The sequence below is a fragment of the Eumetopias jubatus genome, unplaced genomic scaffold, assembly GCF_037043125.1.
Source record: "Eumetopias jubatus isolate StellerSeaLion01/CBP00866 unplaced genomic scaffold, mEumJub1_p1.0 scaffold_7, whole genome shotgun sequence".
Lineage (NCBI taxonomy): Eukaryota > Metazoa > Chordata > Mammalia > Carnivora > Otariidae > Eumetopias > Eumetopias jubatus.
In genome coordinates, this window is record NW_028274813.1 from 137,654,185 (window position 1) to 137,675,493 (window position 21,309).

The following is a 21,309-nucleotide window of genomic DNA, read 5'->3' on the forward strand; positions in this document are numbered from 1 at the left end:
TTCCTTTCAAGGGAATGGTATAGATTTTTTTTGAGATGAGGTAATTTTTTAATAACTTGGAAATATTTTGAATTTTCTTTGTATTGGTCTGCCCTTAGTCATTGTGATTAAGATTTTCAGCTCATTTAGAAGTATATCATTTGTTTCTTTAATTAAAAATATGTTTTAAATGGTTTGATATGGTTCTACTTTCTGTTATTTGCAATGTGCATATAAGACATTATTATAATGTACTACTTCTAAAGAGATTTTTAGCATAATTGAAGGAAGTTGAAATAACATATTTGATTTCCACAGCTATTGATTATTTTATTATACAAAATGACACCAGATCTTTATACCACTTAAGTGTTCATTCTATAAGTTAGTTGCCTGTATTTTTGATGATCACACTAGTGCACTGCCAGTACCTTCAGGAGCTCTTCTGAAATCAAAAATAAATGCAGGATTTCAGTGTTCAGAATTTTTAAATGTGTCTTAGTACTTAGAAAGCATTCATGTGATCAAATTTTAATATTCTTTTATGTCCAGCAATTAATTTATTAGAATATGCATTCCCATACCAGGATAGATCATTCTAATATGTATCCACCCAGGCAAGTGTTTGGATCACAGATATAATAAGATTGTAATTTTTATATTTAAACTTTTTTAGATTGTATGATACAATGAACAGTTGTTTTTCGTAATAGCAGGGTTTTTCTGTAATTATTACTTTAGGCTCCTGGATTTGGATTTGGAATTGCAATATCTGGTGGAAGAGACAACCCTCATTTTCAGAGTGGAGAAACATCCATAGTAATTTCAGATGTGCTGAAAGGGGGACCTGCTGAAGGACAGCTACAGTAAGCATGTTTCTTTTGGGCACCTGTGTTACAAGCACTGTTTCTACCCTTAGTCACTGGCATACTCTGCTAGTGATTTCTTTAAATCAGCATACATTTCTACTTATCTCTATCATAAATGGAAAGGTAGTATCCCTTACCTTAAATAGGTGGTCGCTGTAAAAATAAAGATGGTGAAGAGAAAACTTGTTACTCAGTTTGGGATGGGATTTAGCCTTCAGGAACCTCTCACCCTTAATCTTGTCCTTATTCAGTTAAGATAAGCAAGATAAAGGAGAGGCAAAGACACACCAGCTCGCAGGAGAGTGAGCGTACAGTCAGAGGATTGAAAGGAACCTAGAAGGAGAAAGACTTTATATTTTAAAAAGGGAATAGTTTTTTCCAGCTATGTAACATAATATTATTTAATGCCCTCTAATTGTACCACCAAAAATTATTTTTTGTATTGTGGTACCTCTTCACTCTTTTGTAAAAACATTGTATTAATGATTTAAAAAAATTAATGGCCTGTGGTTAGTTACTAAACGTCGTAGGAGATCAGAAAGTAAATCGTTTGACATTATTGTATCATTGATCTGAAGACAAATAGATTAACTAGCTTATAATTAGGTATTTTTGTGGAAGTACCCATCTTGAAAATACATTCACAAACTTGTCTGTATGTTTTTTTCTAACATGTTATTTTGGTGACCTTTTTTTCTTTAGGGAAAATGACCGAGTTGCGATGGTTAATGGAGTTTCAATGGATAATGTTGAACATGCTTTTGCTGTTCAGCAACTAAGGAAAAGTGGGAAGAATGCAAAAATTGTAAGTATCTTTTACCTTTAATTTAGGAAAAGCATCCACTTTATGGTTGATATGTTTCTGGTTTTTTAATTCATCTTAACCTTTTAAGAAGATGAAAACTTGATCAGTAGTTCCAAAGTTAGCTTACAAGAGTGTTTCTTCTAATACTGGTAGTATGTTTTATCACTGTGTGTATTTTTCTCAAAGTTTAGATACTAGGGTTTTTTTTTTTTTTTAATTGAGGAGGAAAGGTGGGGGTGATTGAATGGTCACCTTTTTATGGCTTTAATCTTTCCTTCTTTTTTAAGTACTTAAGTTAGACTGAATCTTGGCATGCAGTCTGTTTGAAATATTTAGCTCTGTTTTCTGTTACAGGATTTGTTTAATGGGCAAATTTTACATTGTCCCTTGAACACATACATCATCAACCACTTTCCTTGTTACTGTGATACAGTTTGAGGAGAGAGAAAGTGGTAAGATTTTCTTTGTAGGGTTGTTCAGGGTGCATTTTAATGTTAATGTTATAGCATATAGCTGGAATCTGTCTTCTATTTCATTATTTTTCTAAGAAGTCTTTTTTTTTTTTTAAGTAAGGGAAAAGATGTTCAGTTAACTCTTGATAACTGGCCTCAAATCACAGGTAAAACTAAGCAAATGTGGCACAAAGTGTATTTAATGTAAAAGTCCTGTTTAAAATTACATCCATGTTTAGGAGCATATTAGCTACTTTTTACCCACTTTGCTCCCCCCCACCCCCAGGTTTTTGCCCATCTAGCTTCTGAAAGGAATGATAAAGGCACTGCTTTGAGGCCTTAGTTCAGGTATAAAGAGCAGAAAGAAGAGGCAGAGTAGGCATCTAGATGGTTTGCCCTGCCTTGTCAATTTTCTGCTTTCTAGCAGACGCTCAGAACCACAGTGGACCAAGTGGAAGGGAGAGGGTGTGAGGGGAAGGCCTGCATTGTGTTTTGACCTTAGGGATTTGGTGAGATCTAGAAGGTGTATACCTTGAGACTGTGCACCCCACAGTTGCTAGGCCCTCTTCCCTTGTGTAGGCTGCTTCCCATATGGTTTATTTCCACACCAGTGTTAATGCTGGTGAGGTGAGAGTTTTCTCAAATTGCAGTAGATCCACTGTTGAGTTACTGCATTCTAAATGACAGACATCTTCTTTTGAGTATATATTTTCACAACTTCATTGTAATTACATTTTTATAACTGTAATGTTATTTTTTATTTTTTTAATTTATTTTTTTAATTTTATTTATTTATTTGACAGCGAGAGAGGGAACAAACACAAGCAGGGGGAGTGGGAGAGGGAGAAGCAGGCTTCCTCCTGAGCAGGGAGCCCAATGTGGGACTCGATCCGAGGACTCTGGGACCATGACCTGAGCCGAAGGCAGACGCTTAACGATTGAGCCACCCAGGCGCCCTGTAATGTTATTTTTTAAATCACAGTTCATATACATACTGGCTAGTGGGTGGTAGAGTTTTTAAACAGTTTTTAGAACATGAGATTGTAGTGTTTACAGAAGCAAATTGCTAATTTTTATAATTGCTTATCTTAAAACTGAGTAAGTTTTAGCATGCTTGCCTTAGCTGCTGATCCTGAGCATTGTTATTATTACTTATAGTATTTTTCGGTTGCACATTCCAAGGTGAGCACATTAGGTAATTTGGGTTTTTTTCTTTGTACATAAGGTTGTGAGCTTCACCTATAACCCCAACTTTTTAAGCTCTCTGGTCCTCTGAAATGTTGAGCTATTTTGTTTGCCATGCAAAATATTCAACATATATACTCCACATTAATAATGCATCTAAGAAAGTTGTATTCCTACATCCTGGACTTTTCCCCATACAAATTATTTTATAAGAAGTAGGTCTAAAACCTGTAATGAATTTGAAATAGGAAAAGGATTTGGGGCAGCTTCAAAGGTGGATTTTGCTCTGACTGTACTTAGCTATATGAATTGGAAAGGCAGAACTCAGGAAGTTTTGCTCTATAGGGGGATTGGGTAGAGGGTGTTTTAATCAGCAGAGAGCTGTTGTTCATTTCTACATTTGAAGTGATTGGATCATGTCTTAACTTGTTAAGTTTATCATTGCCGTATGACTTTTAGAATAAAACCCCATTGTCTTAGATTGTGGTCTTTCATTGTGAGGTGCCTTTCTTAACTCTTAATTCATCCCCGGGCATAACCAGAACCTCAGGGTCATTATATACATTGTTTTTGCTTCTTTAGTTTTGTTTTTTTTTTCAGTTCTGAATAACCAACTCCTGCGCCCCCTCCCCCCGCCCCATCTGCTAATCTCTTTTCTTCCCTGTGCTCTTACATTGGGGTGGTTGGTTGTTTATATGGTTATCTTTCCATAAACTAAGAGCTCCTTGGGTATTAAGCAAATAAATTATTTCTTTTCTGTTGAACTAAAATGTTAGAACTCTATGAGATAATGTAACTACCATAAATAGGGTAATTTAGCTTTAACAATAAGTGAAGTTAGAAATCATTTATGACACAGTGAGCATGTATAATTTTTACTAAAATTCTGACCATCCTAAAAAAGCATTATGAAATAAATGATTGGGCAGAACCATCTCCTAGAGGTGACCTCTGTGAGCACTTCAGTATATCTCCATGTGGCTACTTACCTAGCCCATTCATGGGTGGGCATTTCAGTGCCTAGTTTTTAGGTATTAAAAAAAAATACTGTGTTGAAGATCATTGTGTTTCTACCTAGCTGTTCAGTTACTGTTTAGGAATAACTTCTTAGGAGTGGCTTTTCAGTCAGAAGGCATGAATGACTTGATATGTGTATTGCCAGTGCCCTTCAGAAAGCCAATAGGGTATTGAGAGCCCACTTTTATCAACAGTTTTTAAATCTTTGGCCAACAGTCTGAACATAGTAATTCAAATGAAATATTTTACAGTACGAATGAGTTTGATCATCTCATAGTATATATACTGCCCATTTATGTTTCTTTTTTGCTTATTCCTTTGCATCTCTGTGGTGATGATTGTCGTACTAGAGAGCTGTATATATTGGGAGGGTTAGCCTTATGTCATATATACTACGTGTATTGTTTACCCATTTGCTCTTGTGAGCGTAAGTTGTTTATGGTGATTGGGGGCTTGTTTTTATGTCATTTTGTTTCAACACTGAAGTGCTGTCGTTCTTCTGTTGTCATGTCTGTCAGAGGTTTACTTGGTTGGCTCTGCCTTTGGGGTCAGGCTTACAAAAGCCTTTACTTTACCAGAGTTATAGAAGCATATATCCTTTATTTTATTCTAGTACTTGTAGGATTTCATTGTTTTATTTTACATGTGAATCTTTAATTTAGCTAGACTGTTTTGAAGTAGGCATTTCCCCCCAAATTTTCTTTTTCTTTTTTTTTTAGATTTTATTGATTTATTCATGAGAGAGAGAGAGGCAGAGGGAGAAGCAGGCTCCCAAGGAGCAGGGAGCCCGATGCGGGACTCTATCCCAGGACTCTGGGATCATGACCTGAGCCGAAGGCAGACGCTTAACCATCTGAGCCACCCAGGCACCCTCCCCCCAAATTTCTCTTTCAAAATTTTCAGTGTTAAAATCAAGTATAATTGTCAAACCTGCTAAATATCTTCTTGTAGGTTTATGACCATTAACTATAACATAAATAGAGAATTATAACAGGATTGGATATTCTTCAATGAGTTAAGCACTTAACTGGTTGCAGATATTTCATTATAGGTATAGTTAAATGCACGGTAAGGACCTTCTCCAAGGAACTTGAATCTTAAGAGGATAGATGGGTATACACAGTCATAACCATAATGCATATCGGAGATTGAGAGTAGTTTCAGGTACAGTAAATTTCCAAGGAGGTGGCAGGCACTCTCTTGGTGGAAGACCTGGAAAGCTCCCGGTCCTCATCTGGTTACTTTGTTTTTGTTAGTATGTTGCTTGGGGGGAGTTGAAGATTTGAAGTAATACTGCAAAAGCATTACTTCTAAAATAGTTTGTTGGAGATTGAAATAGAGGTGAGACTAAAATGCAGAGTCAGTTAAGAATGCTTTACAGTAAATATTACATGATAAGGGCCTGAGCTGTGGGGCACAGAGGGTGGAAAGACAGGCAGCCCTCTCTCAGTTCCTAACAGGGAACTGAGCTGTCTGTTCTTTTCCTGTGTTGGCATCTTGCTGCTGCTTTAGCTTCAGTGTTGTTTCCTCAGAAGGGCCTTCTCTGATCACCGGTGGTAGTAGAAAGGAACAGCGGGCTGTATAAGTTTAGAGCAGCCCTTTGAAGATTAGCCCCAAAGGGAGGACATAGGATAACTTGGAAATATGTAGCAAGACAAAGGAATAGAAGATTAATTAGCAGATAAGTAGTAGGCAGAGGAGAAATTTGAGGGAGAGATGAAAGTCATAAGTACCTTCAGGGGTTGTTACTGATGAAGAACGTATTAGAGATGGGTAAGGATAAGAATAAGAGCTCATATGGGAGGACTTCATTTGTTCAGGAAGAGGATCAACTTGGTCTTTGAGCCCCGAAGGAAGACTAAATAAATGGGATACTGAAAAAATGTGGGAGTGTAGGGGAAGTGAAGTGGCACTGATCTCTGTAAGTCAGGCTAAGCAATTGGGGTCTTGGTGAATGGTTTTGAAATACCTGTGTTAGCAAATTCCATAGAGAGGCAAGAGGTAGAGGAAAGCATTACTGAACAAGCAAAAGAATTCTGTCAAGTAAAATGAATTTATGGAGGACCTACTCAGCAAAGTGCGGAAATGCAGCCATCGGAAGGTGAAGATAATACAGGACTGGAGTTCGTCATGGCAGGTGATTGAGAGGTCAAGAGAAAGTCATTTAAATATCACAGCATGACATTTTACGAAAACTTGGGAGCAAGGCAGGTGAAACTAGGAAGAAGTTAATGGACTGGGAGAACAGGAGAGAAAGGAATCGAAAGAAGATGGGAATAGAAAAGTTTCAGTAGATCAAGGCATCAAAAGTAGAGACAAGGAGTGTTAACCCAAGAAGATCTTACAGATCTCTGAAGAGATCCAGGGTCTATCAGGGTGAGAAGGCGAGGTACACACAGTCCAGGGATTAAGAGGCCACTCAATCAGAAGGTAACGCTTGTAGATTTTGAATCTACAGAAAGTGAAGGAAATAAATGAGCAGGGAAAATCGAACCACTTATCAGAGTCATTGAGGAAAGAAAGCCAGAAGAAGGGATTTATACCAAGATGAGAAATTATAAATTGGAGAGATACAGAAACCGAAAGCAGTTTGTATTGGTGAAAATATAACGGAGTTACCAGCTCCGACTTTACGAAGGTGAATGTTAGTGTGGAAATACAGTAAATTTCTCTGTTAAGAGTTTCAATAGGACAGTTATGGGCCTTGATATTGATGGATTTTGAAAATTTCAAGGAGTCAAGTTGGGCTTGCAAGTTTGCTTGGTAGCAACTAGAGTGTATTTGATGGTATTAGAGTACAGTGCCCCATCCTTTATTTCAGCCACCAACAATTACTAGTTTTTCTTTAAGCTTGTGATTATTATACCTAGAAAATCTTTCTGAATTAAGTAACTAAGGACTTCATTTGCCTCACTATTCCACATTCGGTTCTTAACCAGATCTGTTTGTCAAGAGAGCAGAAAACACAGCCATTATGGAAATGTATTTCCTAGTGATCTGTTATAATTTTTTGTGTATTGTGTCTCTCTGATACATAATTAGTTTAAATGATAAGGGACCAGAAAACTGTAATTTTCCTTTCTCTTAGAAATGAAAGTACATATGGAAATCAGTCAGCTTCTTTATAATCTTTATTTGTAGACCATTCGGAGGAAGAAGAAAGTTCAGATACCAGTCAGTCGTCCCGATCCTGAACCGGTGTCTGAGAATGAAGAAGACAGTTATGATGAGGAAGTCCATGACCCGAGAAACAGTCGTGGCGGGCTGGTCAGTAGAAGGAGTGACAAGAGCTGGGCAAGGGATAGAAGTGCAAGCAGAGAGAGGAGCTTGTCCCCACGGTCTGATAGGCGATCTCTGGCCTCCAGTCAACCTGCCAAACCCACCAAAGTCACATTGGTGAAATCCCGGAAAAATGAAGGTATTCTCTACCAACTCGTTTACCATTTTTGCATGAAAATGTTTACACCAATTGTGGTAAGAAGTAAAATTGCCGTCCCTTCCTATCCTTGCTTTTGTTCTCTTTTGTTATCTTCATTGTTACGTGCTGTTGCCGTAAGTCATGTCCCGTTTAGCAGGCTTTCAGAATCATCTCTTTTCTCTTGAATTATTTTGTTGTAGCAGATAGTCCTTCAGATAAATTGTCCAGTAGTTGGATTTTGGATTCCTTGTGATTAGGATAGCCAAATGAAAATTATGCTAACAAATGTCATACCATGACCAAGCTCAAATTCAGTGTTTTACTTAGCCGTTAGGATCAGTAGTAGCATAACCATGGGAAGAATTCCTAGGCTTGAGGGGTGGGGGGCAGAATACTTTTTTAAATGAAGAGATTAAGGGGAAGGAGCCCCCTGATAGGGCATCTCTCCATAATGCAGGACATCTTTAAGATTTTTGAAACTCAAGCCAGCTGCCTCCCCTACTTAATCAGATTTGATAAGAATGAGTCTGATTGTGGCATCTTCCTGTTGTGGACATGTCTTTCAAATGCTGGAAAGCATCTGTGACTGATCATTTTGGTAAAAAGGTGTTGTTCTAAGAATATCATGCGGGCTCACTTTGATCTGCTCTACCGGCACCTGACAGACCTTTTTCTGGTTCTTGTTCCCCACCTTACTCTGTAGTGGACTTCTCAAACTGCCTACCCCTACTGTTTCTACTTCATTTTACCACTCATTGTCCAGCCCTCTCTGGCCTGATATCTGTTTCACCATGCTTCCCAAACCATTCATACTAATTCAGTAGAAATTTTCAGTCTTTATTTTATTTGCCTTTTCAGTACCATTTTGCATAGCATTAACCATTTCTGTATTTTATCATATGTGCTGCCGAAGCGAGCACGACTTCCTGTGTTTTGAAATTATGTCTTCTCTCGGCTTCAAGAGAATGGTAATACTGTGTCCTTCTGGGTCTCCCACCCCCTTTCTGTATCCTTTGCAACTTCATTCTCCTCATCCTGCCCTCTAACCTTAGGTAGATTTCTGTTCCAGAATCTCTTTTTTTCTTCAACATAACCTCTTTACACAGTCTCATCTACTCATTGCCTCAGTTGTCTGCTGCTAATGGCAAACCTTATTTCTCCAGTCCATGTCTGTGTACTTTTGTGAGCCAGCTGACCATTAGGCATACTCACTTCATTGTTTCATGTAGCTCCCTCAAACTCAACACATCTTGAATGAAACTCACATCTTCCTCTTAAAATTGTTGTGTTTCTTATGAAGTCACTCGTTTGATAATTCTCATCTACCCAGTTTCTCATGCCGGTTATGGATAACATGGTAGTTATCCTTAACATCTCTCTTTCCCTAACTTCCCTATACCCAGTTAATACATGCTAACTTCCTAAATACCACTTTAAATAGCCATCCCATTTCTGCCTTTTTCCACCGCCAACACCCCCTTATCCAAGCTACCATAATCTTTTTTTCTTTCAGCTGTGTTGAGATGTAATTGACATTGTGTATAAAATTTTATACATTTAAGATGTAAACGTGATGGTTTGATATTACAAAATGATCATAATCAAGTTTATCACAGCCATCATTTACATGATACTTTAGTTACCTCACATCCTCTAATAGTTATGGATTTTTTTTTTTTTTTTTTTGGTCTGGTGAGCAACCATCACCTCTTAAGTGAACTTAATGAGTCTCAAAAACTAGTCTGTGGATCCCTTCCAGTCAGTTCTGCAGACACCTTCACAGAGATGCATTTGTTTTTAACCATCCTGTCTCTACCACCCACCCCCACCCCACATACACACACACTCATCCTTCTGGTTTAGTAGTATTTCTACTTTAGTATTTCTTCTTCGGAGAGACCTTCTTGGACTCCATACTGGACACGGAACCCTGTATTGCCTTTATCTGACCTCTTCTCACACTTACATTTGCCCCTACTGTGGGTGGAAGTTGCCAGAGTGCAGGGACTATCTTTCGTTTGCTGCTTTTTATCCATAGTGCCTGGCACATAGTTAATATACTCAAGGAAACACTTGGAGTAAATGCATATATGAGGATTATTTTGAAGTCATCTCTGTATTGGTCATTTATAACTTTATTTAATCTTTTTTTTTTTTTAAAGATTTTTTCATTGAGAGTGAGAGAGAACACAAGGAGAGAGGGAACACAAGCAGGGGCAGAGGGAGAGGGAGAAGCAGGCTCCCCACTGAGCAGAGAGCCTGACACGGGGCTCCATCCCAGACCCTGGGATCATGACCTGAGCTGAAGGCAGACTTAACTGAGCCACCCAGGTGCCCCTGTAACTTTTTAATCTTAAATAAGGACAGGTTTGTCATCAATACTGTATTCTTTTGTGATATAACAACCATTAAGCACATATACTTGACTGCCTAGATCTCCTCAAAAGTCATTTTATTTTTTTTACCCTGATTTTCCTGCTTGTGAGCACTCTTCGTATATTTGCCTTAAGTTTGCCTTAAGTTCACTTATAGAAGCTTGAGTTAGCTGACCTGCTACCCAGCCCATATTAAAAACAAAAAACCCCAAGAGGGTTTTTTTGGGGGGGTTTCCCCCCTTTTCCTTAATGCAGAAAGACGCAGTCCTTTTCTCTCTCCTGAGAGAACCAGGAGCAGTGCTTTTCAAACTGTTGATGTTATGTTGTCGTCATTGTTCTGGTTTACAAACAGACAAAATTCTACAGTTTTGCAGGTCCCTGGACAGTTTTCTGGACTCCCCTGGTACCTTCCTCAACTCTGACCATTTCCTCACCCATAGATAGATGTTGCATCACTTTTGGACACTTGGTTGGTGTTAAAAGGAAAGGACTGGCATTTATAACTCCTGCCTGTATCTGCACAGCTAGTTGAAGCCTTTATTTGCACTAATACAGAGTTTATGTCCTAATGCTCTGTGTATGTCTCTCCAGTGTTAGAGGTGTGTGGAATTGAAATTGGGGGAAAAAAACAGTGTATGCTTGGTAACACAAGTCATCAATAAAATTTTCAACCTTCCCAGAGTTTTTCCAGTCTCAAGCAGTTCACTTTTTAGAATTGTATTCGTTAAACCTTCTGAGAAGCTAGTGTGTTATTACAACATAGAAAGAAATGGTCTGCTCTTCAGGGCTTTTTTCTCTGAGTAAAGTGGGAATAAGGTCTGTCAGTCTTCTTCTTGAATCACATACTTCCTTTGCTTTCACATTGCTTTGATGATTAGAGGAAATGTCATCTTTACAGGGTAACCAAGAATAATTTCTTGTTATCGATTGTACTTAAAAACTCAATGTGGGGGCGCCTGGGTGGCTCAGTCGTTAAGCATATGCCTTCAGCTCAGGTCCTGATCCCGGGGTCCTGGGATCGAGCCCCACATCAGGTTCCCTGCTCAGCGTGAAGCCTGCTTCTCCCTCTCCCACTCCCCCTGCTTGTGTTCCCTCTCTCGCTGTCTCTCTCTCTGTCAAATGAATAAATAAAATCTTAAAAACAAAAACAAAAAAAAACTCAATGTGGTGATTACTATTAGGCTTTTAAACTCTATTTAAGTCTCTTAGCATTTTACACTAAAGACATTTAAATATGTTCTTTCAGAGTATGGTCTTCGATTGGCCAGCCATATATTTGTAAAGGAAATTTCACAAGATAGTTTGGCAGCAAGAGATGGCAATATTCAAGAAGGCGATGTTGTATTAAAGGTATAGTCCTGTTCTTGTATTTTAATAAACTGAAATAGAAAACAAATTCTGTGTAATCATATAATGCTTCTGCTCATGTTCAAAGCAATTTTGCCAAAAAAATTAAAAATCTGTGTTTGGGGCACTGGATGGCTTGCCATTTTTAATGGACAAAAATGGTTTGTCTGTTATTACATGTCAACACTAATGTTTTTCTTTAGGCATGGAGTCATCCTGAGTGAATTAATCGCTACAAATGAATTACCATTCACTGGTAGGAGCTACTTTGTAGGTAGATATGTCTAGTCTTATTCAATAAGGGTTTTGATAAGTGCCCTAAATATTATTGAAATGTTAGTTTGCTTATAAGCAATAGAAACTGACAGGCTCAGTGGTAGTAATTTGGGTTTTCTGATAAAGCAACAGTATATTAAAATTTTATTATTTCAGGGAAGAGGAGTACTTTGATAATACAGGAGAGTATAAAGGGAATATTTTGGTTCTTACAGCAAGCCAAGGATAATTTAAATATTCCTATTTCATAACATTATGTTAACATTTATATTTTTGTCATTTATTTTCAACCTGATTTCTTTTCCGTTGCAGATAAATGGTACTGTGACAGAAAATATGTCCCTGACAGATGCAAAGACATTGATAGAAAGGTCTAAAGGCAAGTTAAAAATGGTAGTTCAGAGGGATGAACGGGCTACCCTGTTGAACGTCCCTGATCTTTCTGACAGTATCCACTCTGCTAATGCCTCTGAGAGAGATGGTGAGTACAGTTCTGTTTGGAAAGTCCCTTTAAGTGCCCTATTAAAGTAGTAGGAAGATTTGATACGTTTGAGCAAAATAATTTTCTGCAAGCCAGACACCTTCAAAATCTAAGAATTACAAATGTTTATACTGGGGGTAGAGGGTTTACTTTTAGTTACTTTCTGGTTTTACTGAGAAAAAATTGACATACATCAGTGTGGAAGTTTAAGGTACATAGCATGATGGTTTGATTTACGTATATTGTGAAACAATTACCATGGTATATTTGATTAATGTCTATTATCTTTTATAGATAAAATAAAAAGAAAAAAGTTCTCCTTGTGATGAGAACTCTTAGGGTCTAGTCTCTCTAACAACTTTATATACCATACAGCACTGTTAGCTGTAGTCATCATGTTGTACATTACATCCCTGGTGCTCATTTATTTTGTAACTGGAAGTTTGCACCTTCCTCTAATTCCCCTACCCCCCTCCCCCTGCCCTCCCCATAACCACAGGTCTAATCTCTGTGAGTTTGGTGGTTGTGTAGGTTTGTGGTTTTTTTTGTGGTAGTTCTGTTTGGTTTTGTTTTTGTCTTTCTCTGACTTATTTCACTTAGCATCTGCCTTCAAGGTCCATCGATGGTTTCACTTTTTTTTTTCTGTAGGCAGCTCACCATTTTTATCAGTGGTTGATAAAGTTACTGCTTAAAACAACAATTTTATATGAAATTATATTTAGTAGCTTATATCTGTTATCATTGGAGTACCTTACATTTTACTATAATCATTTCACGGGAAAATAAATAGCACCCTTTTACCTAACAGACATTTCAGAAATTCAGTCACTGGCATCAGATCATTCTGGTCGATCACATGACAGACCTCCCCGCCACAGCCGGTCACGATCACCTGACCAACGGTCAGAGCCTTCTGATCATTCCAGACACTCTCCACAGCAGCCTAGCAGTGGCAGGTAAATCACACTCTGTTGTTAATATAGTTACGTGTGCTTGATACGTGTTTGTGGTATTGCTTACAAATAAAACTAGAAGATTTTCTTTTGATTATCAAGTTTGGGTAGGGTTTTTTTGTGTTTTTTTGTGTGTTTTTAAAAATCAATTTAGGGATTATCTAGAAAACCAGAGGTCAGTGAAACTTCTTAAAGAGTGAAAGAATAAATATTTTAGGTATGCAGACTACACAGCTTCTTGTCACTACTCTGTCTTTGTAGCACAGAAGTATAACTGTAGACAGTATGTAAATGAACAGGCAGGGCAGTCAGTGTTCCAGTGAAACTTTTTATAAAAACAGTTGGCCTTGAGCTGCAGTTTGCTGATCCACTGAATTAGAAGATGCTAGCCAGCTTATAGAATTTATTGCTTGGGAAAGTTAACTGTACTAGCAGTCCTTTCCTAGACAGTTTAATCTGGACTTTGTTTTCCTTTTTAAAAATACACTCTGTATTTATGCCAAAGAGTCTGGTATGCTATTAGTATATGACTTACCTGAGTTTATATGGTCTTTGGGGTTGCATGTACATTTGAGAAACTGAAAATTATCGCCATTATCTCTAGAAAAGGGCACATGTACACGTACATGTTGCATTTTATATAAAATTTGTGGACATTCCCAGGGCTCTGTAGGCCTCCCAGTTGATCAGTGGTTTTTAATAATAATCCATATGGAGATCTTCAGGAGGCCCTTGAAAACTTGAATGAAACAGTTTAGGATTAGAGATGGTAATTTGGGACTTACTTGCATGGAGGTGTTAGCTCAAACCATAGAAGTCACTAAGGTTGTGAAGAAAAACAGTGTGGAGAGGCCAACAGCTGGACTGTGGGGAGTACATTCCTTGAGGAAGGTGAGGAGGCAAGAAGGAAGTAAACAGAGAAAGGAGGAATATCTAGCCAGAAGAAAGCTTTTTAAAAGATCGTCAAAAGCCATAGTGGTACGGTTGTGCACTGCTGGTTTTAGAAATTTGTGAAGTTGATTCTTTATAAATTTCAAATTTTAGATTTATAAATTAACTCTGATCTTTATTTTAAGGTTGTAATGATTTTTTTAAAAGGAATATTAATAGTATGTCACAAGCTATCGTGGTTTATCTTACAACTGATTATTATTTTTAACTGCTACAAGTTAATATATTGGTTTTAAAAATCTTCCTGACACTGCATAGATGTTACCTGGAAAAAGATTGCTGCCACAGCACATACACAGTGATAGAACTAATACCCTTGGGGGCGCCTGGGTGGCTCAGTCGTTAAGCGTCTGCCTTCGGCTCGGATCATGATCCCAGGGTCCTGGGATCGAGCCCCACATCGGGCTCCTTGCTCGGCGGGAAGCCTGCTTCTCCCTCTCCCACTCTCCCTGCTTGTGTTCCTTCTCTCACTGTGTCTCCCTCTGTCAAATAAATAAAATCTTTAAAAAAAAAAAAAAAGAACTAACACCTTTGGATGATTCATGGGAGCAGTTGTAATTTTAACACATTTCTCTCACCTAGAAACCATGCTGGTATCAAACAATTTGGACATGATTTTCCTTAAAAAGAAAAAAAAAAAAGAAAGATCCAAATTTTGGCCATTCGTTTTTATTGTGAGCAAATTTGAAGTTTCAGAAAGTTTTTTTGAAGCCTACTTTTTTCCATTAAATTTCATTCACACTTGACATCTGTAACTTAGAAGTTGAGGTTTTTATAAAAAAAGATTTTTTATATTTCAGTTTGGGTGTTTTAATTGGGAACCTCAGGTATTCTCATGGATAATACCAGTTATATGAGATCTTTTAAAAATACAGAATCCTAGGCCCTGTTCTCAGATGGAGGCAGGGAATAGTGGGTTTTTTTTTTGTTTAAGTTCCTGGTACCATTCTCTTCTGTGCACTACCAGATTTAGGAACGTGGTTAGAACATGTAGCATATACTAAAGAAAAGAGTACTTCAACTACAGAAGACCCAAAGTCTTCAGGTTATTTCCAGATTTTTGTGCTGAGAATTTAATTCCTGAGAACTCCGTGACCTGCCCATAGGCAGGATGTACAGTAGTACCAGTTGCTTAAAGGTTTTATTCCTTCCCCTAAAGTTCATGTTAAAATCCAAATAACTGTGGAGTTGTAGAGGATTATCCTTTGTTGAGAAACAGTTTAGATGTTGTTTAAGAGTAAAATCCTGGTGTTAAAAAACTCCATGAGTCCTATACAGCATTTCATCATTGTTAGGACCTACTTACATTCTTCTGTGTGATGTTCTTTCCTGAGAAAGCAAACATTACATGGACAGACCTCTTGAGAAAAACACCTTAGCATGTTAATTCATTATAACTAGGTGAGCAGTGTCCTCACTATTGTTTAGAACACGGTTTGGCAGACTACCACCTATAGGCCAAATACAGCCTGCTGCCTGATTTTGCAAATAAAGTTTTATTGGAACCCATCCTGTAATGGCATAATTGAGAAGTTGGAACAGAGACTATGGCTCACAGAGCCATATAAGGAAAAAGCCAGTCCCTGGTCTAGAATATTAAAATAGTCGTGTTTTTAAACTAAAAAACTATGTAGGTATAGAGAGAATTATTACAGTGATTTCCTTATACCTTGATGCTTGTTGCCAAGTTTGTTTTGTATTTTATTCAGTGATGTTTCAGAGCCCACTCTGGGCCAAGACTTGCACTCCAGGAGCTGGGGATACTGAGCGAGTCCACAGCTGGTGGCACTGCTGAATGGTGATAACCAAGTAGCTTTCAATGAGAAGATTCTTTCACTGATCTCACTGTGAGAGATCTAGAGAGTATTTGATTTGCAGGCTATGTTCTAAGCCTCTGCTTGGGTATAGTTTACTCTCCCTACTGTGTAATGTTTAACAGATCTGTTTTAGGACTTCTCCCCCTTGGGTAACAGTTTACCTTTTTTGTTCTGTCCTATGAACTGTTACAATAAAGGTGACTGTGGTGCTACTGATTATCATAAGCGGGTGCAGTATTGAAAAAATTGTAGTAAAAGCTCGGACTACGATAATGTTGAATCTGCATTGTAAAGATTATGTTTTGTGTTACTTACACTCAGGCATTTCATAAACTGACGAAGTTTATTTAAGGCCTAAGTTGTTGTCTGAAGTGTTTAGGGGAATGTATTTTAACAAATAGAAAAGGTTTAATTTATATTTAGCATATCTGTTTAATCAAAATGGTTGCTTTTGAAGTACTTGAAAGCAGTGTTTTAAGAAGTTTGAAACTTTGTAAAATTTTTAAATATTCTCTTTATTCATTGTTTCTCCTGAGAGCAAATGCTTCCACTAAATTCTGAAGACAGTATTATCAATATTGATATGGTTTATGATATAGTAAATGCATGATAGTAAAATTGAATTTTACAAATGAGAAATTTCTAGACTAAATCCAAGTGTTTAGCCCAGTTAAGCTGATATATTTGGAATGAAAACCATTTACCTATGTGGTCCACCTTTTACTATCAGCTTTTTACTATACGAGGTTGAATTTAAGCTCATCATCTTGTTCTCCAGGAGTGCCAGGTAAATCCTAATACCTATGTATGCATATAATGTATCTGCTTAAATACCTTAGAGAAGTCTTAGCTTTTAAATTAAAGATCATTATTTTTACTTACACACTTTACATTTTTGTTACCTTCCATAATTGTTTTCTTAGATATTAGAGAGCTATAAATATTTTTTAATTCTAGTATATATAGTTTCTGTCAGATATGCTTGGTTCTCTCTCTGGAACTTTGCCAATAGGCTAAAAATTATTGAGACATTTACCTGTATCAGTTGGACATTTCTTTTTTACTCTTTTAAAATGTGGAGAAGTGCCCATTTCTGACTGGTGAATTTCAGATTTTGTTTTCTGATCTTTGGTTTTAGTTCTTTGTCTTAAGTAAAAAACATTTTATTACTTCCTGTTTAATAGATAGATGCTTTATTCAGAACAAGATTTACATGTGATAATGTTGGTAATTAACTTGTTGTAGGTACTGCTACATTTTCTTTTTCAGACTATGAAGTCCCTCATGTTGTTTGTTTCTGGTTTCTCCTTCATCTGTGAAAAAAAGGGCCAGGTAGAAAGATATGATTCTTGAAGTGTCTCAGTGAAAATAATGAATCGATTAATGACTTCTTCCCCTTGGCTCCTATGCCTTCCAGTCGGACTAAGGCAGTTGGTTGTGAGTTGATGCAGCACCGTGAACATTTTACAGTGACAGTTCAAGGATTTTATTTTTTTTTACCAGTAATTTTGACATTATCCTGCTAATTCTTACTAAGCTAAATATTTATTGATATCATGTATATGTTATCAGTATATGGTCATAAATTATGCCCTGAACAGTCTAGGCAAGATCCATGCTGTCATAGAATTTTAGGGCTTATATCCAGGTGAGGAAAGCAGATAAGTAACTTTGAAATATGAAAATGTAATTTCTTTTAGTGGCAAGTACTATAAAGAAAATCAGGGTATAGTATGATAGTGAACGTGGAGGGGACAATATTAGATAATATGATCAGAGAAGAAGCCTTCTCTAAAGTGACCTCGTCTTGAAATGAGTAAGAAAGGGCTCTCTCGATGAAGATTATTACAGAATAAGAATAGCACGTGGCATTTCTCAACTAGGAATAACAGTAAGATGACCTGTGTGGATGGATCACAAGAGCAAAGGAGAGAGTGATTGGAGTTCTAAGAAGTTTTTCTTTTGTTTTGGAAAAAATTGTTTCAGTAGGAAAAATATGGAAGTTTTTAAAAAAGTTGTTTATTACTTGAATTGGGGTTTTTTGGGGTAAGATTCTTTGTCTAACATTTTAAAATGAGTAGAACACTGATGACCCATCCTTAACTTTTGTTACTTAGATAAGAACCAACTTGTTTTCAATCCTTGGGAATTTTAGGTCACCAGGTTAAAATTTCAAGCAGAGGCTTTGTTTTTGATAATGCTTTCTAAGGAGCCAGGCTGAGGAAAGACCATAGTTGGTGCATTTCTCTAGTAATTAACTAGAAACCCAAGTGTAAGAATGTGTGTGCTCAATGATTGCTGGTCAATTTTAACTCCTAAGGGGAGTTTATGGATCTAATGGCAGAAAAGCAGGCTTAAATATTATACTTTATAGCCACAATTTAAAAAGTAAAAGTATGAATTTTATTTAATTCATCAGCTCTTATACAAGTACAATATAAAACATAAAATATGATATTTAAAAATGGACTGTCCACTTGGTAACATGTTAAAAATAGTAAATGTATGAATACTCTTATTTCCAGATTTAAATAATGTACAACAACCTTCTGTGTTGTCCTTGTGAAAATCTTCATAAAAAATGAGTGTTGCAACATTGGCCCCTTGTTGTAAAATCAACCAAATGTACCTCTGAATCAGATGATTGTTTTTACTGTAGGGTACCTATGTGGGTCATTTGGTTGAGCATCCAGTTCTCGGTTTTGGCTTGGGTCATGATCTCAGGGTTGTGGGATCGATCCCCGCATCGGGCTCTGTGCTCACTGGGGAGTCTGCTTGGGGTTCTCTTTCTCTCTCTCTCTAAGATAAATAAATCTTAAAAAAGATCATTTTACTCCAAATATTAATCTAAGGACCTGATAATCATTATACCACTGATGAAGGCTTAACAATGCTATCCTTAAATTAAAAAAAGATCTTCCTTAGTCCTTCTCATTATTAAAAATTATGCATTTCTACAAAAATCATAATTTGAACAACAGATCTGTTTTCCTTCTAAATCAGATGGATCAGGTTAGTCATCATCACCATCATAAATGAACATGTAAGATGAGAAGCTCTGTACAAAATGATAAGCTTCATACAAGTTTGTATCTGCATTATCACCTGAAAGCCATTTGCCATAATGAGCGGTATAGATACTCAAATTTTTTCAAAAACATATACACACACACATATATATATCTAGAAAGCAGATTACAATATGTAAAGAATAAACTTAAATTGTGGGAAATTAGCTTGTAAATATGCAAAATAGATATTCCCTGGCCTTCTCAGCATACCACTCTTTACTTCTGTGCCCACGTACCATCTTAGAATCTCTGCCTCTCTTTGCCTTTGTCATCCCTAGAATTCTGTATGTGCCATGCAGAAAGAGATAATTTTTTTTATTGCTATTAAGGAGGAACTACAATGTATAAATATTTTGTTTCCATATAAAATTTAGAAGATTGAGCAATGGTCACAACAGTCTAAATAGTCAGACTTGAGTGCACCTTTAGCTTTTCTTTTTCATTTCTTCTAGCCCTCCTGGCTGAACTTTACTGTTACTGGAGAAAAGCTGTGGGATATGGTTAAGTTAATTTCTAAACATATCTTTATTGCTAATTATGACTGAGATAGCCAGTAGCCTTTAAAGGAATTAGTATTAGTAAACTAGTTTTTGTTTTCATCCTAGGTTCTGTAGGTCTTGCCTCCCTTTATGTAGTAAGTGAGTTTCTGAAAAAGTATAAATCCCTTTTTTAGGGTAAGTCATTTACTGTGTAATAGGAGTTTGAAGTTGGTTTTATAAAAGAATGTTTTACTGGAGTGAATGTTCAAGCCTCAAGTTTATTTCCTGTATTAGGGTCATTTAAAATAAGGCATGACTGACCAGTCAGTTGAGAAAGGTATTTGAGAGCTAGAAGCATGAAAGAAAGCTGCATGAAGAACTGGTGGTCTGGCATGTTTTGTCAAACAGCGTCCTGTCAACACAGAAAGCTGAATGCGAGTGAACCCAGCAAGTTTAATGTAAAGAGATTAAATATAACAGGATTGGAGTAACAAAGGATTAGCTAGTAAGAAGTAAAGGGAACACTAAAGAATGTAAGAATTGGGTATAGGAACATCCACTCCCCCTGGTGCTGTGATGGAATGCCAAAGAAGAGGCTCCCCAACCCATCCCTAGGGCTCAGAGCCAGCCATGTTGGAAAAGGCACACCCATGCATGGCTCACTGAATGGCAGAGAATTTGGTTATGGTGTATCACCAGAAGAACTTGCAGGAACTTTTCCCTGTAGAGTGCTTGGAACAGGAGTTTCCTGGGCAAGTATCTTGTGAGAGACCTTTACTGCAAAATCATCCTAGGGAGTTACTGGGGAAAACTGCTGACTGCTATGTGCTGCAGGAGCCTTCTGAGGGGACACACACCAGAACCCAGAAGGAGATCCCCTGACCAAGCTGCCTGCCCTCTACCAATAGGCCCAAACACTTGTGATTTTACTTACACCTGAAGTTTTTCACTTAAAACAATTTGTTATTCCTTGCTAATCTGATAAGAGTGTATGTTACTCTGTTACCCAGTTTACACAGTTGACTGGATAAGGCTTAAAGAAGGCTGTTTACAATGAATTCATTTATGTGAACTGTAAAAACTCTTCAGAGACCGTGTTCCACCCCATCTCTTAACAACTGTCTTCCATAGAGTTTTTAACCAGACCAGAGCTTCTAGATAAATGGATCACTGTCATTAGTTTGATGTACAAATGAAAAATCTGGAAAATAAACCCTGTCTCCAACCCTCCAGGGGAAAAACAGAAATGCCCTTAAGAGGATCTTGAGGTCCTTGAGAATGTCTGAAATGTCCGTCTCGGCTACTCGGAACCAGAGTATGTGGATAAACATGGGTCTGACTCAGGACAGAAGTGGTTTTTGTATAAAGTCAGCCTTCCTCTTAATAGCAAAAAAAAAAAAAATTTTTTTTTTTTTTTTTTTTTTGGTAAAACTTAGATATTTCAGAGCCAGTTGGGTAGAATCATGTACGGCAGATTTGAGGAAAATGTGTTTTCATTGTCACAGCCTTGCCAGTTTCTTTTGATAAGTGCCACTGATTATAGACGAATTCAGTTTTTGTCTTGCAGTAGACAATAATGATCACATTTGCTCATAATAGAACTTTTTAAATGTTTGGAAAATTTGATTATTTTATTCCTGTACTGTAACTGTAGATTTGCATTGCCCAACATCGTTGCTACTAGCTAGCCACATGTGGTTGCTGAGTGTTTGAAATGTGGCCAGTCCAAATTGAGATGTATGTTAAGTGTGAAATAACACTTTGGATTTTGATGACTGAGCACACACAAAAAGATGTAAATTACCTCATTAATAATTTAATTACCTAATGAAAT

At 37.2% G+C, this 21,309-nt stretch overlaps 1 protein-coding gene across 2 annotated transcripts in view; it reads left to right on the forward strand.

Moving 5' to 3' along the window:
* The window catches only part of TJP1 (tight junction protein 1), a 98,082-nt gene that overhangs the window by 23,433 nt on the left and 53,340 nt on the right, over positions 1-21,309 (forward strand). For both annotated transcript variants that reach the window (XM_088025207.1, XM_088025208.1), the window contains exons 2-7: positions 721-845; positions 1,551-1,653; positions 7,449-7,725; positions 11,347-11,450; positions 12,036-12,204; positions 13,013-13,160. In XM_088025207.1, the coding sequence (XP_087881333.1) occupies positions 721-845; positions 1,551-1,653; positions 7,449-7,725; positions 11,347-11,450; positions 12,036-12,204; positions 13,013-13,160 (926 nt within the window). The remainder of the gene's footprint in view (positions 1-720; positions 846-1,550; positions 1,654-7,448; positions 7,726-11,346; positions 11,451-12,035; positions 12,205-13,012; positions 13,161-21,309) is intronic.